This window comes from Canis aureus, chromosome 23, assembly GCF_053574225.1.
Source record: "Canis aureus isolate CA01 chromosome 23, VMU_Caureus_v.1.0, whole genome shotgun sequence".
Classification (NCBI taxonomy): domain Eukaryota; kingdom Metazoa; phylum Chordata; class Mammalia; order Carnivora; family Canidae; genus Canis; species Canis aureus.
Genome location: NC_135633.1, coordinates 3,658,517 through 3,679,682, shown reverse-complemented (window position 1 = coordinate 3,679,682; position 21,166 = coordinate 3,658,517). Strand labels below are relative to the sequence as shown.

At 42.6% G+C, this 21,166-nt stretch overlaps 1 protein-coding gene and 1 long non-coding RNA gene across 7 annotated transcripts in view; one reads left to right on the top strand and one right to left on the bottom strand.

Annotated features, from left to right (window-relative positions):
- ANO3 (anoctamin 3) overlaps positions 1 to 21,166 on the top strand; it is a 373,740-nt gene that overhangs the window by 112,294 nt on the left and 240,280 nt on the right. For 5 of the 6 annotated variants that reach the window (XM_077866168.1, XM_077866167.1, XM_077866169.1 and 2 more), the window contains one exon: positions 2,433 to 2,507. In XM_077866168.1, coding sequence (XP_077722294.1) covers positions 2,433 to 2,507 — 75 coding nt within the window. Of the gene's footprint in view, positions 1 to 2,432; positions 2,508 to 19,418; positions 19,518 to 21,166 lie in introns of those variants that run through there. The other variant, XM_077866170.1, reaches the window with a different exon arrangement.
- Positions 15,762 to 18,598, bottom strand: LOC144295228 (uncharacterized). The gene is made up of 3 exons (XR_013362567.1): positions 18,462 to 18,598; positions 18,207 to 18,394; positions 15,762 to 16,382 (listed from the first exon to the last, which is right to left on the bottom strand). It is a non-coding gene; the product is annotated as an uncharacterized LOC144295228 (long non-coding RNA).

The window sequence follows — 21,166 nt, the reverse complement described above, 5'->3', positions numbered from 1 at the left end:
GTGTCCAGATTCGTCACTGTATTTAGACTATTTACCCAGATTAGCTAGTGTAGGCTTTTCCACTGAGTCAGACTACAGACCTAATGATTGCCTTCGTCCTAAATCTTCATAATAGAGAGGTCTCGTAGCAATAGCAAGTTTAATCTCTAATATTTAATAAGCAGTCTGACCTTGCTTAAAAACCAAACTTTGAATGAAATATTTTAATTTACTTTTGTGTTTCTGAGGATGAATTAGTCTAATGTGGCTTTCTTCTCCCAACATTCTTTACTGAACTTTCTATAATTTTTCACACAAGGTTGAAAACATGCAACATACTGACACGGAAACCAGTCTTTTGAAATTGATAAACATAGACATATTGGACAAACTCCCACTACATTTAGGATATGGAGTTCTTCCAAGATCAACACTATAGTATTTTCAGCTCTTTGTTTTGTTTTTGTTTATTTTTTCCCAAATTATCCACTTATGGTTCTGCCCTTCCTCATTGGTTTCCTTTCTTTCTTCAAAAACCAGCTGTGATGGGATCCCTGGGTGGCGCAGCGGTTTGGCGCCTGCCTTTGGCCCAGGGCGCGATCCTGGAGACCCGGGATCAAATCCCACGTCGGGCTCCCGGTGCATGGAGCCTGCTTCTCCCTCTGCCTGTGTCTCTGCCTCTCTCTCTCTCTCTCTCTCTCTCTCTCTGTGACTATCATAAGTAAATTAAAAAAAAAAAAATTAAAAAAAAAAACCAGCTGTGATTATTGGCCAAGAGTCTGTTTTTTTCCCTCTGTGCTTTTTATTTTTTTCCTATTTTTCTTTCCCAAGAGTTTACTCCTTATATAGGTTCAGCCTCGCCTTTATGTGCGTAACATCTCAGTCTATGTCTCCTACTCCTGTTTGTCCCTCAGGCTTGGGAACTCAAGTACTGAATTATCCCAGACTCAACTCAAAGTTAGTGTGAAACTAAGCCTATACTAGCTCATACCTAGGTGACCCTCCTCCCCAGTTGGCCAATGGAAAACTGTGTCATGTCTCTGGAACTTGAAATATTAACATGAACTGCTATTTTATTTCTGTCTCTCCCCTTTATCCAATTCCCAGCCAACTGTGGCTTTCTTATATTTATTCTGTAATGTTTACTCATATATTTGAGTTTCTACTGCTACATTCTTGATTGGAGCTCCAACCTGCCTTTAAGACTTTCCCAATGATCTTTGGGGATCTACACATAATCTTCTACACACAATTGCCAGGTTCATCTTCCTAAACTTGCTTTCAAAAATCAGGGTCTCTCTTCAGTATCCTTCAGATGTAGTTAATGATTTCGTGAAAAAGAGAAAATGTTTCCATGTTGTGGACCATCATGTGATTGAGTTGTATTGCATGTTTCTCAGTTTCCTTATGTCATTCTCTGCATTTGTTGGTTCGACTTCCACAAATAGGCTCCTAACAAAGCCTTTGCTATATTTTACTTCCATACTTTCACTTATTATTTCTTACACTTGAATTAACCTTGTAATTTCCTTGTTCTACCCACAGTCTTTATTACTTTTCAAATTCAGCTTAAATCCAATCATTACCTGAAGATACTCAGTTTAAAATTATTATAACCATTCAGAAAAAAAAAAAAATCTAGCCTTTGTCTCCCCAAATCATTTTATCTGTTTTATTATTATTAATAGCACATTTATTGTGTTTATAGCACAACTGGAAAACCTAAACAGCCTTCCATATAAGTGCTAGCTGAGCCTGGGCTTAGGTCTCAGCTCTGTGACTCCCAACTGCGTATCTCCTAACAAGCCCATAATACTACACACCGGGTCTCAGCTCATCTGTGATATAAGTAGGGTTATATTAAATAATCCTCAAGTCTCTTTTGCTTATGACCCATAAACTGATATTTAAAGGCATTTTGTACAACATAGTATAAAATATACTTTACTATTATAAAACAATCTCTACTATTATAAAATAGACTCTATTACATGTTTATCTGGTGATCATTAAATTTCTCAAGCAAAGAAACAGAGGTCATGTTCAGGGAATTCTGGTGACTTCGGTGGCTACACAGAAGAGCAGGGAGTGAACAAAGAGAAAGATGTAGCTTTTGAGTTTGGGTGGGCAGGATATTAGAAGAGTGTTACTCACCCAGGGAAACCTAATCGGAAAATCTAGCCATTCTAAACTTTTCCAAAGTTTGACAGCTGACTCTGCTTGCATAACAGTACCCAGACCTGCCCACCTGCTTAGTTTCTAATACAATTTACTGAAAAGTTGTGTCTTCCTACACGCCTCTTTATACCTAGTTTGACCTGTACCACATAGTAGTTTTACAGCAGCTATAGTCAACATGAAAAGCTCTTTTTTTCATGATAATTTTCTATTCTCTTTCTGGTCTACTGAGTTTCTAAGCAAAAATTTTCTTGTTCTTTTGTTCCTTCTCACAGGCTTGCAAAAACTGTGCTCATCTCATTGTGGGCTTGAGAAGAGTGTGTGGGCTGCCAAAGGCAAACATAATAAAGGTGAGTTATGAGGGCGGAATTTTAGGTGCTCCCGCCAACTTTGCTCTTCTGTACAATGAAATAGCAACTCCAGAGTCTTGATGGGGAGTGAAAATTTAACACTAATTCGCATATCACATTCATGTTATTAATTATCAGTGTGACACTTTAGCATATCATGCAGTTTGCAAAGCACATTCACATCTGTAATTTATTTAGTTTTATCCCAAGCTTCTAGTGAAGTTGCATTTACTTATAAATGTCTTAGGGAAGATGTTACATATAAAAACCTTTGTTCCACTTGTTCTTAAGAAATGCGTTTACATGGGGCACCTGAGTGGCCCTGTGGATTAAGTGTTGGACTTTTGGTTTCAGCTCACATCAAGATCTCATGGGTCATAAGATCAAGCCCCACATCAGGCTGCACACCCAGTGGGGTACATGCTTAAAGATTCTCTCCCTCTGCTCCTCCCCTATCTCTCTCTTTCTCTCTCTCTCTCTCTCTCTCTCATTTATTTTTTTTAATTTTTATTTATTTATGATAGTCACACAGAGAGAGAGAGAGAGAGAGGCAGAGACACAGGAAGAGGGAGAAGCAGGCTCCATGCACCAGGAGCCCGACGTGGGATTCGATCCAGGGTCTCCCGGATCGCGCCCTGGGCCAAAGGCAGGCGCCAAACCATTGCGCCACCCAGGGATCCCTCTCTCTCACTTAAATAAATAAATCATGGGGAGCCCTAGTGGCTCAGCAGATAAGTGCCGCCTTCATCTCAGGACATGATCCTGGAGACCCAGGATTGAGTACCACATTGGGATCCCTGCGTGGAGCCTGCTTCTCCCTCTGCCTGTGTCTCTGCCTCTCTCTCCTTCTGTGTCTCTCATGAATAAATAAATAAATAAATAAATAAATAAATAAATAAATAAATAAATAATAAATAAATTAAATAAATAAATAAATAAATCGGTCATTGGGAAAAAATGTATTCACATTATAATAGTAGCTTTGTTAGTATTAATAAATTAATCAGGGACACCTGAGTGGGTCAGTGATTGAGCATCTGCTTTTGGTTCAGGTCATGACCCCAGGATCCTGGGATCGAGTCCCATGTCGGGGTCCCCACAGGGACCCTGCTTCTCCCTCTGCCTGTGTCTCTGCCTCACTCTGTGTCTCTCATGAATAAATAAATAAATAAATAAATAAATAAATAAATAAATAAATAAATAAATAAAATCTTTAAAGAAAAAAGACTAACCAGCTAAAGGCCTCTGCCAAACCATTTGAAATGATTGCTTATAACTCTTAGTGGAAAACATTTAATGTAGGTTATGTAGAACCTGTATTATATATGATTTATATGTATAGTCATTCCCTGATTTATGATGCTTTACAGTTTTTCTTTTCACAATTGTGCAAAAGTGAAAACATTCAGGAGAAACCTTACTTTGAATTTTGATTGTTTCTGGGCTAGTGATATGTGTATCATACTCTCCTGACTCTGGGCAGTGGCAGCCACAGATCCCAGTCAGCCAGCCGCACAGTCACGGGGCAAATGACCGATATACTTAGAGTCATCCTGGACCCAAGCTGTTCTTCAGCCATCCTGTTCTTCACTTTCAGTAGAATATTCAGTAAATTACATGAGACCACCAAAACTTTATTATAAAATAGGCATCGTGTTAGATGACTCTGTCCAACTGTAAGTGTTCTGAGCACATTTAAAATAGGGTAGGCTAAGCTATGCGGTTTGGTAGGTTAGGTGTACTACATGCATGGCTGACTAACGATGTGTTCAAATTATGAAGAGTTTATTGGGACATAACTCATCATAAGTTAAGGAAGACCTGTCTATATCTACATAAAACAGCACACTGTCCAAAAAAAAACCTTAAAAAGTTAAAAGTTAACGATAAACCAACACATAATAGATAAAAGCAGATAAATACTTACCAATCGACTCCTTTTTGAGATCCAATCATAAAGAGAAAGAATGAGGCTATTGCTTTAACAACTTATTGGCTACTGACTAATAAAGTTAATTAAATTGTCATGGTTAGAGAATAGATCTCCCAGAAGGTAGACTGTCCAAACAAGAATACATGAAAAAAGAGAAGCAAATATTGGCAATACTTGTTAGGGACCTCTCAATGGAAGAATTTCCTCTGGCTCCAGATACCCCCCTGCCTCAACACCATGTGGCGATGGGTACCTTGAGCTGTCACGGCCTAGTGCTATGAACTTTTCAAACTGTATAACTAACTTACCTTGTCTTGACTCTAGGCTTGACAGAAATCTTTGCCTTACTGTCCAACTCCCAATGTGTGTATTTTGGGAAATGTACGTGCTGAATATATGCCATGACTGCCAGTACACAAAGGAGTACTATTTTCCATGATATAAGAATACTTTTATTAGTATTTTACAGGTTTTCATTTTATTCCGGGCTTATTGAGATAATGACGCGTCATCTATGTAAGTTTAAGGTTTACAACGTGATCACGTAATACATGTGTACATTGTGAAATGACTACCACCATCAGGTTAGTTAACATTTCCAGCCTTTCACATAATTATTTTTTCTGTGTGTGGTGATAATTTTTAAGATCTACTCTCTTAACTGCCAAGAGTATAATACAGTATTGCTAATTATTGCCACCATGCTATACATTAGGTCTCTAGAATTTATTCATCTTATTTCTGAAAGTTTGCACACTTGGACCAACATCTCCCCATTCCTCTATCCCCATGCCCTGGTAATCCTCATCCTAGTTGGTTTGTAGGAGTTCAGCATTTTTAGGTTCCACGTGTAAATGAGAATATACCATATTAGCCTTTCTTTCTCAGATTCGTTTCACTTAGCATAATGCTCTCCCATTGTCACAAGGGACAGAGTTTTCTTTTCTTTCCCCTTTTTTTCTTTTTTCTTAGATAATATTCCATAGTTGTATATGTATGTATATCCATCGACCAACAGTTTAGGTTGTCCATGTCTTGGCTGTTGTGAAGAATGCTTCAGTGAACAAGCAGGGCGCAGATCTCTCTTTGATCTCCTGCTTTCATTCCCCACCCACTTTTTCTCATTTCCTTTGATACATACTCAGAGGTGAGTGGAATTGGTGGATCATGTGGTACTTTGATTTTTAATTTTTTTGAGGAATCTGTATACTATTTTCATAGTGGCCCTGCCCATTTCCAATCCTATCAATAGCTCATAAGGATTCCTTTTCTTCCACAGCCTTGCCAACATGCATTATTTCTTGTCTTTTTGATAATAGCCATTCTAACAGGTGTGAGGTGGATATCTCATTGTGGCTTCAACTTGCATTTCCCTAATGATTAGTGATGTTGAGCGTCTTTTCACCTACTCAGACATTTGTATGTCTTCTTTAGAAAATGTCTATTCAAGGCCTTTATCCAGTTTTTAATAAAATTGACTTTTTTGCTATTAAGTTGTAGTTTCTTGTATATGTTTAATATTAACTTTTTATAGATGGTTTGCAATTATCTTTTTCCATTCTGTAGGTTTCCTTTTTTTTTTTTCCAAATGTATCTTGGCTGTGCAGAAGCTTTTTAGTTTAGTTTAGTCCTACTTCTTTATTTTTGCTATTGTTGTGCTATTTTGCACTTTTTGTGATATCCAAAAAATTGTTTTTAATACCAAAGTCAAAGAACATCATTCCTATATTTTCTCCTGGTACTTTTATGCTTGTGGGTCTTCCATTTATATCTTTAATCCATTTTGAGTGAATTTTTGTGAGTTGTGTAAGAAAGAAGCCTGATTTCCCTATTCTACATGTGGTTATCCAATTTTCCCAGCGCTGTATAGGTATTATTATTATCCTGCAAACCTGGTTGCCATGACTCCATCTTTGAAAAATGTTTTGTTTCCTTCTGTCAAAGTCATATTTCTAAGACTATAACTAAAAATCAATCTAGAAGTGAAAACCACCTTGGGATATCTCTCAGCAACCAGTAGACCGGCTTTTCTTTGGTGTAAAGTTTGCTCTTCTTTCTTTAGTACTTAACATCATTCACTATTTTGCCTCCAAGTAGCTTTCTTGTATTAAGTAATATACACAGGAAATTATGAGAAATTTTTGCCTACCCCAAAAGAAAGTGGCATGGAAATTTGCAAGGATAAATGATGAGTCAGCGAAGAATCCCATGACCAAAAACAGGCTTTTGGATGACATTAAATGACAATTAGAATATTAGCAGGAACTGGTATTTATCAAGCTATTCTATGTGCCAAGGAGTGTGTTAAACTCTGTGTTGGTTGACTCCTCTCAGCAGCTATGAGGCCAAGGTTACTATCAAGTACAGATTATGTGAATGCGGATCAGACGTGAGAAGTAATCTGTCTGTGATCTAGCTACTTCTTCCCTCATAAGGGCTTGAACCAGGACTCGAACCAGATCTGTCTCCTAAAAAGACAGAGCTCTTGACTATTCACAGACATGGGTACAATCCCCCCAAATTAGGGACACACAAAATTTCCAACTGTGCAAATCTGAATGCGAAGTATTGTTAGGAAAGGAATATTGTCAACTTGTCTTCAGACTTGTGTGCGAGAGACAGTATTTTGACATGATTAGTCTCCAAAATCCTATGTGTAGATAAATAAATGACTAAAGATGAGAAGGGTAATTTACCAGGCAACCCTAGGTGCATTAAAAAAAAAAAAAAATCCACAATTCCAAGTACTTATTTTCATCACAAGAGAGAATTTGGTACATTTAGATTCACCTATCACATTAAATGTTGTGTCCTTTCTATCCTAGTACATGCAAATTTCATAAGGAGTTCCCGTTCCTAATAAAGAAATGGACATCCTGGGGCTAGCAGTGTCCTCGTTAGCAAGGCCTAGACTGCCAAGGCCTACTGGCTCCAGGCCCAGGTGACCACAAGCCAGAGGACCTATCAGGGAGGCCCTCTTGCCTCCTTTCTAAAGTCCCATGGAAACAATCCTCTGTACATTGTACCCGTTTTCACATGTTCCCTTAGTGTCAAGTCAGAGTATTCGCCGGTTGGTTTTCTCTTGGGAGCGAGAGGCAGATTTTGTCACATCTTACCTGTGCTATTTCAAGCCACATTACTGAGGCGTGATCGGCATGCAACGCAGCGCACGGTGTACACACCTTGATGGATCTGGAGGGAAGTTTATGCCTGTGAAACCCTCGCCACAATCAATGCTGTAAACATACTTACCACCTCCAAAAGGATCACCTTGCCCCCCTCTTATTCATTTTTTTCTTTTGTGGCAAGTCAAATGGTGGTGACCCGGGGCTGGGGGAGGGGAAAACAGAAAGGTGTTGGTCAAAAGGGCACAGAGACTTCAGTTATGCCAGGTGATTACGGTCTGGAGAGAACAGTTCTGGTAGAGTCAAGAACCCTGTAGAATGTGCCTAAAATCTGGCTAACAAGGTGGATTTTGTGTTGCATTTGTTGGTTTGCATCAAGAGCTGTGGTAGCAATTCTGTCGTTCCAGTCACCTCCAGTCTCCTTGGTGGTTCTTGCTCTCCTTATGGAGACTTGGGGGTGCATCCTGGGGACTCTGTCTTCAAAATGCGTATGTACCCCACCTGCTGCTTACTGCCTTCACTTTGGTCTAAAGGACCATCATCCCCTCCCCACCCCTCCCAATGGAAAATTGAAAGACCTTTTAGCTCATGTCTACTAAAAAGTCCTTACTCACCCCCTCCACCCACATCCTCTTCCCGACAGAGCAGCTGTGGTGACTTTCCAGGCCGCGGCAGACAGCGCCGCTCCTCTCCTCGAATACCTCCCCAGCCTTTATCTCTACAGACCTTGCTCCAAAGGTACCACCACTCCCAGTGACCCCCCCTGATTCCAGCCCCTACTGATGATCCCATGGGGCACGAGGCCTCCTTGTGGCTCCTCTCACCTCTAGGCCGCGGCGCAGTCCTGGCTTCCCCCTGGAACACTGGTGCCCCGACGTGAGCATGACTTTCCACCTCACCTCTGTCAGGCTTTGGTGCAGTCACTTGCGCAGTGGGATGCTGAGTGGCCCTTCCCTGGCCATCGTGCCCAAAATTGCAGACCTCTCTCCCACCTCAGGGCTCTTATTTTTCTTCACAGGACCTACCTGAGATACCATCTTTTGCTATTTCACTGCCATGAGAGGATAAACGTTGCTTTGTTTTTTCTGGTGTGACCACTGCCTTCGGTGCCAGAACGGTTGCCTGATTCAGTGGTAGGTTCGCAGCAACACTGCTGATGAAACGCACTGCACAGTGATGTGTCTTTAAAGAGTGGCATCGAGAGCAGTTTACATAGCCCTGGATTGACTTCTCTGATGTGCATGGTGACATGAACCGGAGACCCTGGGGCTCGTGTCCTGTGTGTTCTGAAGATAGTCATTAGCCAAGTCCATGACTACTATGTGCGTGTGCGTGTGTGTAAAGCAGGGTAGGTAAAGCAGAGCATAGGGTAAAGCAGAGCATAACCGCCTCCCACACTAAAGACTGATAGCCTCTTGTCTTAAAGCCAGATGAGTAACTGCAGGGAGATTCACATGATTCTTCTGGGATAAAGGTCTAGATGGTCCCCTTAATTTGTTAAAAGCTCCCCTCTTAACACAGCTCTTAGTCTTCTGGACATGGTAGCTGGTTAAGTGTCAAAGGAGTGTAATATATTTCCATTTTCTTAGCAAATTCTGTCTTAAATTAACTCCAAATTATTGATGGGGAATGTAATTTAATCTTCATTGTTACAAACGAGAAATTGCCGCTCCTACTTACCATTTTATTCCTAAATAACATCCTAGAAAAGCCCAATCTTAGCATCTACCCTTTTTATTCTACAAATAAAAAGATAAAACTAGCAGATCTATAAAAAAAAAATTGTGCAGTGGAACGACCTTCTTTTATTAGGACGTGTTCATTCATTCATTCATTCATTCATTCATCACAGCACTGTAGTGGATCTCTTCTGCAACAGACACAGAGCTAGGTGAGAATGTTCATAAAGAAAACTGAAAAGAACATTAGATTCAGAATTAGAAGGACCAAGTCAGACTGGGGCATCTAATAGCAGTGTGACTTTGGCAAGTGATCATATTTTTAATGAAGAAAAGGAAGGTGATAATACATATTTCACAACTACTTAGGTTTTGTGTAACTACTGAAGGAATTATTAAGTTGTAAAATCATTTGCAAAATGCTATGTAAATATTAACTGTCTATCACGTCATAATAAAAAGCTGCATATTTTTACATAAAATAAAATAGTATAAATTATTTCATAATATAATAAAAAGTAAATAAGTATATAAGAAAGAAAGAGATTTAGAGAAAGAGAACGTGACGGCAGGGGATCTCTTCTGAACATAAAAAAATCAACAAGAGGAGGATATATAATTGTTAATAATAAAAAGCAACAGCTGTCCATAAAGAGATAGAAATACAATTTGCAGGTCCACAGTCGAAAGTTTAATTTCAATGCAGCAAATTCCATAAGGCTTTATCACCAGGGTAGCATCTGAGCAATGCCTTGAAGTGGAAGTAGCTCCCTATTGGTCATTTGTCCCCTCTTACAAGATGGCTTAGGACATGATTATTGTGCTAATACAGCATGGCAGTCAACCACATGAGCTTTACAGTCAGATTACTTTTTTTTTTTTTTTTTCAAATTTTGGTGATGCATTTCCCTAGCTGCAGGGTTCTGAATATATTACTTATTCTTCTGTTTGTCAATGTCCTCATTTATAAATTTGAGATAATAGTACTGACCTCAAAGGTCAGTACATGCTTAGCCTACTAAGGGCCCATTAAATGTCAGTTGTTGTTGTTCTACGTGTTACTGCTGTTATTATAAGTGAGGCAGCATGCAAAATTCCTGTTGCCAAAAATGGATTTTCAGGAATACCATGCAATTAAATGAGGTGACCCCTGGGTATCATAAATGACAAAGGCAAGTTGGCAGTCCTCCCCTCTTTGTTTCTGTTTTGTCTACTTTTGTATATTGGTGTCTCCACCTTGCAGTGTCCCTTGCTGCAATCCCACCTGGTGCTCAGAGATTTTGGTTCTTCCTTTCCTTAGGGCTCCAGGATTCAGGAAGCAGAGAACATAAGAAGTGAGTTAAATAAGTGATGAACAGATTCAAGTCATATTAGTAATGACTTAATAGGCTTTTTCTCCACTTTTAATAAGAGGTGTTCAGTAAATATAATAAGCAAAAATTAAACACTTTATCTGGGTACTCTAATAACTTCCCAAACCAAAAGTTAAGCTTGATAAATATAGACCCATCATCATTACCATCATCAAGCTATTCAACACTGTATAGCTATTTATAAGTCACATCCACTTATTACTGGTTTTAATCCCAATGGTTTTACAAGTTAAATAATACTTCTTTTTATTTTATATGTAATCTTTTTGTCCTTTTTATAAATTCTAAGAAGGTCTGTAAGTATATTATTTGAAATAAAAAGAAAAGAAAAGAAAGAAAAGAAAGGAAAAGAAGCCAGCTGTACATGATCACCCCTACCTGTGGTATTCAGATGGTGAGCTGTCCATCTTGTTATCAGTCTGTAAAAATCTCTGTATATAACAAAAAAAATCTTTATATTATTTCCAATCTCATTATCCATCAGTCCATAAAAATGGCCAGAATCCATTCTTTCTAGCCCTCATCCTCTTCCCTTCCAAAATCTGAGTTTTTCTAGCTCTCTGCACTTCCTCTTGCTCCTGGTACCACTCTGAAAGACTCTGTTGCATATTGCTGGAATAAGGTTCACATTGAAGCTCAGAATGTCTAAGAATCTTTTAGGGTCTCAGAAGGACAAGTGGATGAGTAAGTCAGGCAGTCCACAATATCCCAAAAGAAATGGTAAATGGAACTAAACCTCAACTTTAGGAAAAGTGTGATAAGTTAGAGAATTAGAGTTGAGGCACTGACTTTTCAGTTCCACTTGACCTTTGACAAGTGATAACAAAGTTTCAGTTTTAATAGATGTCCCCAGGTTCTCCAGAGAAGTTACAAATCCAAATATATATATATATATACACATATATATATACACATATATATACATATGTATGTATAAATATCTCAATTTAGAATATTGGCAGTGCTTTCAAATCCTTAAAGAAGTACTAGGTAATAAAAGGACCCCAAGGCCAGATTTGTCCTTTATTTACAAACCCAAAATATCTGATTTATAAGCTTCAGAAGTTTGAGAGGGGACAAAAGAAGCAAACTTAGCCCTATTAATATTGATTCTCCTTCATCAAGTGGCTGATGAGTTAACACCAATATTTTATCTCTTTATTTTGTTTTACTAAAGGCCTATCATCCCCACCAGGGGCAGGGGTGAGAACAGAAAGGGTGAATAGAAAATAAAATTCTCTCCTGCTACCAACAAACGAGGGACCTATGGTTCAAATATTTATTCTAAGTGGGGTCACCGTAGGTTCTGGTTTGTCAGAGACAGTCCTTATTTTCTCTGATTCTATCCAACATAATCATTAATAATGACTCCTTTCGTACTCAAAAAGTATGCCAGTTAGGGAAATAAATTTTGTAGTGACACTAGTGCTGGTTAGCACAAGTGTCATAGCTATTGTCAGGCCAAAATCACATGCATGCAGAGACACAAGTAAATAATTGCCAAGTGCTATATGAGATAAAACCATCACTGTGTCTGGACTCAAAGCCAGATTAGCTGGCTCTAAAATCCAAATTCTTTCCATAATCCAGGCTGTTTATATATATATAAAGATTTTATTTATTTATTCATGAGAGACAGTGAGAGAGACAGAGACACAGGCAGAGGGAGAAGCAGGCTGATTTGAGCCTGATGCGGGACTCGATCACGTCCTGGGCCAAAGGCAGATGCTCAACCACTGAGCCCCCCAGGTGTCGCTAGGCTGTTTTAAAGAAACTTATTTTATAGATACGGGAACTAAGGGCTAAGAAAAACAAAATATCCTTGGGCACATCCCTTAGGAAGTAACAGAGCACACATTTCAACTGAGATCTTCTGAGGTCAAGGCTGCACGCTTTCGGAACTGTCTCCGTGTTTGGAAACCAAATACCAAGCATCATGCTAAACAGAACAGCCGTTACACTAAAGGTACAATTTGGTGATGCATCTGTTAAGAGAAATAGAAAGCGGAGCACAGGATTAATCGTTAGGGACATGACTAACTGGCACAAAAGAATCGGAACAATTCGTGATTCTATATAATTAAGTGCTAAATTATTTAGTAAGGATGAACAAGTTCAGAAGAGACTCCATGTGGGCTGGTGTGATACTCAAGGAAGAGGTGGCTCCCCAACCGGGCCTGGGAGAACCTGGATGATGAGCAGCAGATGGAGAGCATTCCCCAAAGAGGAAACAAAGAGAAGTATTTCGGGCTGTTTTTGTGAGGCGGATCAAGGGAGAGATTTCGACCCAAACAGGGTTTGTGCTGGGAAGTCCAGAGAAATCTGATGGATAAATTAGGTATGAGCCAGATTATGAGAATGTCTTTAATGTGTGATTTTGTTTCACCCGTACATGTACATAACTCTACATAAATACGTACATGTGGTTATTCCCATACTTTTGAAAGTATAGTTATTTTACTTTTTTCCCTCTTTTTTGGCTTCCTTCTCTCGCTCTTTCCTTCCGTCCTGTTGTATTAACCAACCTACCCACATTCTCAGCCCAGAATGTACCTTTCTATACATTTTCTCCCTGTCTAACTAATTGAATAGATCCCCTAGAGGGGGGGATAAAAATTTAAAATTTAAAAAATTTTATGATTATAAGTCATAATCTGCCATATTGCCAGGTATGAGTTTTGCTCCGGTGTTCTGTTGGTATGAGTTTTGGTCCGGGGTCACCAAGACCAATGATGCAATAAGCACCCTGACATATGGGCTTTGTTTGAATGGGAGAGACTTCTACGAGATGGGTTATTGGTTAAAATAGGCTCTCACACTTCACAGTTGCAAAGCAATCTATGAAAGAATGCTTTTCCCAACATCCCCTATAAAAATAGATCTCATGGCTCCTTTCCATTTTTGCTAATGTGAAGAGCTTAAAAATATACCTTGCTATTTTAACTTACACTTCCCTATCAGAGAAAATATTTTTTCGTTTTAAATTATTTATGTTTTTTTTTTAAGATTAGAATCTTACGATGTCGTCTGCAAATACTCTGCATTATTTTTTTTTTTCTGTCTTGCTTTCCTTTTCCTTCTTTTTGCTCTTTGTATCAATCAGGGTTCAATTGGCAAAGCAGAGTGAGATATACTTTACTATGGAATAGGGATTTGTGATAGGAATGAGAACTTACCCAATTATAGGCATTTTTGGAGAACAGTCCAAAAAAGGATGTTGGGGAATCAGAGGAAAGCCACTAACCAGCTCTTCTGAAGCAAACAAGTCAGTTTGTCAGGGAACCTGGAGTGGGACCACGACGGAGCACTGGTGGAGCCCCCACGGAAAGACTATTGCCTCTGCACCTGCTGGCAGCGTGGCATCTCCAGAGACAAAAACAGAGCTGGACGTGGTACGGGGAGGAACCCTGTCTGCACCTGTGTCGTTCTCTCATCGCTTCCAAGCACGGTGACCTCCAGAGCGCCACGGCTACAGCTGCTTTCCTCCAAGTTTGCTCGTCTTGCACAAATGTCGTTTTGATCAGGTTTAACCTGGAACCGTATCGGGAAGGCCATTCTGGAGAACACAGTTGTAGTTTAGTGAACTTGACACAAAAGGGACCTAGCAAAGCACACAGTCGGTTTTTCTGAATATCTGCAAAATGCAAAGATAAAGTATGATCTTAAAAGCTTCTGTTAAATGAAGTTCATTGAATGTAATAGGTCAATCTAGAACTTTGCTTGTTATTCGGTCCATTATAACGGTTCAGATTTTTTGAGAAGTATGTATCGTCATCCATTAACAATTGCAATTTTTGTTGAGTCAATCATCTAATTGTTTCTGCTTTTGTGTTAAAGGCTATATAGTTTGGCACATTAAATATACGACTTATATCTTACAAATTATACCTTTCACTTTAGGTAATGTGCCTCTTTAAAATTTTAGTCCTTCTAATGTGAAATTCTATCTTCTAGCCTTGCTTACTTTTTTATTTGCATTTACCTGGAATCACTTTGACCACCCTTTATTACTTTGCATCAAATATTTATTCCTCATACAGTACATATCTTGATTTTAATCCAGTTTAAGCCACTGTCTTTTAGTGGGGAAAAAGGCGTGCTTATATTTGGAATATTGGCCGTTATACTTGATTTTATTCATCCCATTTTGCATTGAACCTATAATTTATGTTCATCGTTGAGTCCACATTCTCCTTTCCTTATTTTTCCTGGTGTGATCAAGGTGCAACATATTTCATTTGTCTTCTCCCTGGACAATTCATCGTTCTTTCCCTGGTCATGAAATATCACTTTTTATGTTCCTTATTCTCATAATCAAATGAGTTAAACCAGATTATTTTGTCTATTAACCTATATGCTTTTATTTGCCTCTTGTTTGATAGCCTCCCTAATAAAAGGTCTTAAGACTATTTTCACCTTCCATTTTCCTTTCTAATTGTCCCCTCTCCCCAGACTTCTGTACCATCCTTCTTTCCCCCACTCCCAACTACCCCACTTCCAACTACCTGTTTAATTTGTGGTGTTTGCTTTTCAATAACTTTTTATAGTTCTTATATTAAGTATCTCTGGAGAGTGTATTAGTGTCCGTTTAGTGTCCGTCTTTATTAGGTAAATAAAGATTTCAGATGATTATATCTTACTCTTTTTTATCTCAGGGTCTTTTCTAATTCATCTTTCTTTTGGCAGAATCATGTTTAATCAAACAGACTATGTTAGTTATATATTCCTCAAAATAATAAAATACCACAAACATGGAAGACTTAGAATTTGAAACATTTAGGGCTTTTATAACCATTTGCTATCTATTCTTAAAGAAATTACAAAGATGCACTGTTCTTCTGGTATAAAGCTTGCAAAGACTAAAAATATATATCCCGGCTGGATTTGTCACATAGATTCCAGTATATATTTGTTAAATGTACTGAAAAAAATATGTATCTTTCTCCTATTATTTGTAGAATTTATTGGAAGGGAGGAAGAAGAACTTTACTTGATATTAAGTATGATTTACTGAATATTCTTGAAGGTAACATCATGTGATCATCTACTCTGTGAGGCTACCATAAATTAATTAGATTTACTTTTATGAATGCAAGGACTACAACTGACACATTACTGGTACATAAATGTTTCCAAGTCGCCAATATTTATTTTTTAGGTAAATTCAGTGGTGTCACAGTAAATAATCAATTCAATAATCTCTGCATCCTTTAACTTTTATTTTGGCAAGCTGTCTCTTCATTACTTCAGTGTTTAATTTCAGACCGCACCCAAGTTCAGGCTGCGCCCTGAATGGGAGAGCAAGGGACATGGCCTCCAACCTAGAGGCCACTTGAAATAATGGTAAGCTTTTCAGCCGAGACGTAGAATATAAAATGGTCATTCCATCATCACTTACTTTGTTCCATACATCTGCCTTCTCTTAATGCTGTCTTCTTAAACAAATCGTTTTATGTCCCTGTCTCTTCAAAATACTGTGTGCTAAGAGCACCTCAGGCTAGATTCAGATCAGGTAGAAGCTGCTGATTTTCCTCCAATGCTCTCTTTTAGTCACTTACATCGATTCGGAACGCCGCTTCTGGATGCTTCTCTGAGCATCTAGCCTGGCTGCCAGCTGGGCTAACCTGTTGTTATACTGTCGCATGTGGCCAGGAACCCAAGGCGTTGGGGAAGCAGTTGTTAAATTGTACTCCGCCCTTCCATTGATCACAGAGCTTGTTTTTTTGAAGAGCTTGCCTGGGCCTTTAATAAAGTATGGATGGCAACTAGAACCAAGAAAGTAGTTCATATATAAAATATAAGTAGATCTAAAATATGTAAATGATTTTAAGATAATTTCCTTTGGTTTTGCATAAGGAAGACAACTGCTCAGGTCACTAAAGCAGCATTTTTCTAGAAGTCATTTTAAAATTTTAAATTAATTACTTTCTTTACTTATTCATTAGTAAGTCCTCGCTCAGCCTGTGTGACAGGAACTATACGGGTCTCTGTCAACACTCAGAGAGTCAACACTCAGTTGGCTTTCAAGGAGATAGGGGTCTCCCTATAATAATGCCTCCAGGGCAGCTCTCTCTCCCCTTCTCTCTTCCTCACCCTTTTCAGATAAACCCATTACCAATGTGCCTTGGCGGTTCATTTTGCCCCTAATCCCCTAAATAACTGGGTTCTAGACAGGGGCTGACTATAAAGAGAATTTCTTTTTCAGTTCTCATTTAGGCAATGAGGAGCAGAGTTGGCAATCCCAGTTTCAACAGAGTCATTTATTCAAGACCCAACGAGGGAAGGACAGAACTCTCGCAGTTCTGGGGATAGAGCCCAAAACCGGGAAGCTCATGACCGGCTGGGCTGTGTGCTCATATTCCGGAGTTCAAAGGAATTCAAAAGCCTCCCAGTGATGTTAAAACAAAATTTCATACCCCTCTGGGAGGCAAAAGTTAGCGTGGGGCCTGATAAATTAATCACCAAGGAGGACAGGAGACAGGTGGTGAGCTGTGGGAGAGCGAATGCGGCAGAGACCTGAGCAAAGAAGCAGGACAGAAAAGCTAGGGCCCAAGACTGGAAAAGAAAAAAATAGATCTGCAGAATGATAGTGAAGGAGTTTAAAAATATATGTACATGATCAATATAAAATCGGTATATATCATTTGTAGAAAGCAGAACATGTCAAAAAATATGGAGGGCTAAAAAAAAAAAAAAGATCAGCCTTAATCCTTACTTGCGAAATTAGTTATTTTGGACATTTTGGTATGCTTCTTACTAGTCTTTTATTTTTTCTCTTCTGCAAAATATAGTTAAGATCATTATATATGATAATCATGTTCCCTCACTGAACACTATATAAAGTATTTTCCCATCTTTAAAATTTGAAGAAAGAAATTTGAAACTAAAAATAGAAGAAAAAAAAAAAAAAGATCAGTTTAGCCTTCCCTGATGAGGCCATTAAACACTCCTTCCTAAACTTTCTACAATGGAAATGTCGATTCAAAATATTTCGTCTTACCAGATGATAGGAAGATTTATTTTTTTAGGAAGGTCTTTGTTCAAACCCCTCTCCACTTGAACACACACACACACACACACACACACACATACAGCTTTTCCTTGTCTGTGCATTGCCTTTCCTGTAAAGCAGATGGTGCTCGAAATTGCCTAGGCCCCTCGCGAAAGCCGTTCCTCTAGCAACCTTCCTTAAAAGATGGATTTTAAAACAAGCAAAGATGTTCTTTGAATTCCCTAGTAGCCAATCTGTCAGTCCAGCCTAAACTATTCCTAATTAAAAGTAATCAACTTTTATGAGAAGATAACTCAATCATAGTTGCACTGCAGAGGTTAGGGTGCCACAGTGTTAGAAATCACTTTAAAAAAAAAATTAATCTCTAATGAGGTTCGAACCCTTAACTGACTCCTAGCTCCAGGGCACACATGCTTGCCTCCTGCAGAGTTACGCTGACACCAGGATGTCCTTATGCCTGGAAGTGGGAAGTAGGATCCAGGGAGTGGGGCTGCACCAGAATGACCTGTGACTTGAGCTATACTAGACTCTTCACTGTTGATGAACAAAACATCACAAAGCACCCCCAGGAATTCACCTATTGCCCTGGGGTTCCGTGCCCTCTTCCATCAGAGAGCTGTAAAGTGAGGCTCTGCGGAGATAGTCTCTGAGGTTCGTTCTAGATCTTCAGAGGGAGATGAAGTCACACCGAGATGATTTTTCATAACCCAGTATTTCTTCAGTGCTTGCATCCTGAGCTTTTACTGAAGGCTCAACATCTTCCTTCTGGAAAAAACAAAACAACAACAACAACAAAACAAAACAAAAAAACCCAAACATCATCCTTCATTACCAAGACTGCACACTCTTTGTGATGCCTCCCCCTGAGGGTGAGTCCGGCTGTTCTCTTCTGCAGGCCCAGGTGCTGCAAACCCAGGAGGGGTCCAGTCAGCACCGCCAGGCTGAGCCCAGCCCACCTATGGAAGCACGAGCAGGTGGTAGCCTGAAGCTTTCCCTTGCAGAGCGGCTGTTGTGCAGTCACGCTGCAGGACCGGCTTCCTGCCCCCAGCTGCCCCCACCCTCCCCGCTCTTGGGTCGTGCGCCGCGGGGGTGGGGGGTTGAGGGGACAACACGGCAGGGGCTCCAGCGGCCTGGGGTCCTGCAGATGTTGAGGTCCCTGCAGCTTTCCCTCTGTCATGCGCCCTGGGGGGACTCTTGTACTGATGGGGCGGCTCGCCCACACCTCCCAGGGCAGGGGGGCAGAGCCCCGCTGTGCACGGGGTGAACTAAGGGGTCGGAGCAGCGGCGGGGAGAGGAGGGCGGGGGGGGGGGGGGAGGGGATGCACCCCAGGCCGGCGGAACTGGCTCCAGCTCGTGGCTGGGCCTGGCGATTTGGCCCTGCCCGGGTCACGACACCTCTCGGGGACCAGGTGGCTTTGTCCGCCCAGGCAGGTGTTGGCTGTGATGGTCTTGAGAGTTCTTTGCGCGCGGGGCCTCGGGTTCTTTCACGATGTTAAGGGGGGGGGTCGATGCGCCCCGTGGTGAGCACCTGCCGAGGTACCTGCCGGGGCACCTGCCGCTGCGGACGACGGGCGGCGCCCCGCTCCCCCTGCCCCGCGCCCCTCTCCCCGCCCCCCCAACAGCTGCTGGAGCTACAGACCCGACTCAGTCGCCCCGGGGCCCCGCGGCCGCCGCCAGGTCGGTCCCCCCAGCCGCCGCCAGGGGGGGCGCGCGGGCGGCCCCGCGTTGCCATGACGACGGGGGCGCGCGGCGCGGGCGGCAGGTGCGGCGGCGGCGGCGGGAGGCTCGGAGCGCGGCGGCGGCGGCGGGGACGGGGACGGGGACGGGGACGCGCGGAGGGCCATGGTGCACCACTCGGGCTCCATCCAGTCCTTCAAGCCGCAGAAAGGTCGGTGGCGGCGTTGGCGGCGCGGCCCCCGCGCGTGTCCCGGCCGGGGGGGAGCAGCCGCCTGGGCGGCGGGGGCGCGGGACTCCGCCAAGTCGGGGACGAGCGGGGCGCCCCGCCGCGTCTGTCTCGGTCCGTGCGTCCGTCTGCGCGTCCGTCTCCGCAAGTGCTGCTGCGCCCACCCCGCACCCACGGGAGTCCTGTCCCGGCGTCCGCGCCGCCCCGGCCTGGGGGCTGCTCCCCGGGACCCCGCTGCTCCCGCGCCTCCGGGCGCTGCGGCGAACCAGCTCGGGCCGGCGGGGACACGCGCGGGGCAGGGGGCGCGGGGCAGCGGGGAGCGGGGCGGGGAGCTGGGAGGGGGGAGCGGGGCAAGGGGCAGGGGGCGCGAGGGGGTGACGGGGGCGCGGGGAGTGGGGAGCGGGGGGCGGGGCGGGGCGCGGGGCAGGGGGAGCGCTGGGGCTGCGGGGGGCGCGGCTGTGGCGCGGGGAGCGGGGCAGGAGCGCGGGGAGCGGAGCAGGAGGGGCGCGGGGCAGGGGAGCGGGCAAGAGGGGCGAGGGGGACGGGGCAGGGGGAGCGCCGGGGTGCGCCCGGGGGTGCGCCCGGGGCTGCGGAAGGAGCCCCCGGGAGCCCGCGCCGCTGCAGGTCGGTTGGCACAGGCCCCAGGTGCTCGGATCTGGGGCAGTTCCAGCCGGCCGGGGGGGGGGGGGCGAAACTTTCGGGGGAGCCCGCTGCTGCCGCGCCCTGGTCCTGCGCGAGCCGGCGTGGGGTGGGCGTGCGGCGCGGTGGCACCCCGGGCTCCGGTCCCCCCCCACCCCCCCCCCGCCTCCCAGCGCAGGGGCAGGGGGCTCTCGGGGTCTCTCTGCTCAGCCTCAAACCAAGCGACCCCCAAGCCGTCCTCCCGCTCAGTCTTGACCCCTGTGGGGAAGCATCTCTCCGGGAGCACGTGGATGCCCAGGCGCGCTCCCAGTTTCTGGAGTTTGTCCAAAGACTTTTATTAATGACATAAGGACCCTCGTATGGAGTCTGCACCGGGATGGCACTTAGGCCGCAGGTAGTGCTGAGGACGCCCCAAGGCGCCCACGATGTGGATTCTGGGGTGACAGCTTGGCGCATTCAGAGTGAACTGAACACTCGTTAAGTATCCCTGCCTCCTCCCGGGGCTTCTGTCCTCTATTTATCCATCTTTGTCCATCTACGTCAACAGTTGTTTCCATGCAGACCTTTGACTTTTAAAAGCAAAAACTGGATGGAGGTAGCAGGAATAGTTCAGTGGAGATTGCTGCGTTAGGAAGAATATGGGCCTGAAGGAGCTTCGGATTCCAGGATTTTATACTCTGTTTACAGTCCAAGAATCTGTAGATTCTTTAAAAGAAAAGAAAAATGTGTCGAAATTGGGAATAAGGTGAGACACTAATTTCCCTGAGTGTGCAATTCCATCTGGAATCTAAGTTTCCAAAGAAAACTAAATTGTTTCAAGAAGTCGCGTTCTCTTTAATCATTATTTTTAAACACATGTACATTTTCAGAATGAAGATAAAGATGATAGGAACTTTGCCCCAGCGTCATACAGTTAAGATTCTCCTCTGATGCACAGCGGCAGGCGACTCATTTCTGGAACCTAGAACCTTGAAATGGTCCCCACAGGACTTATG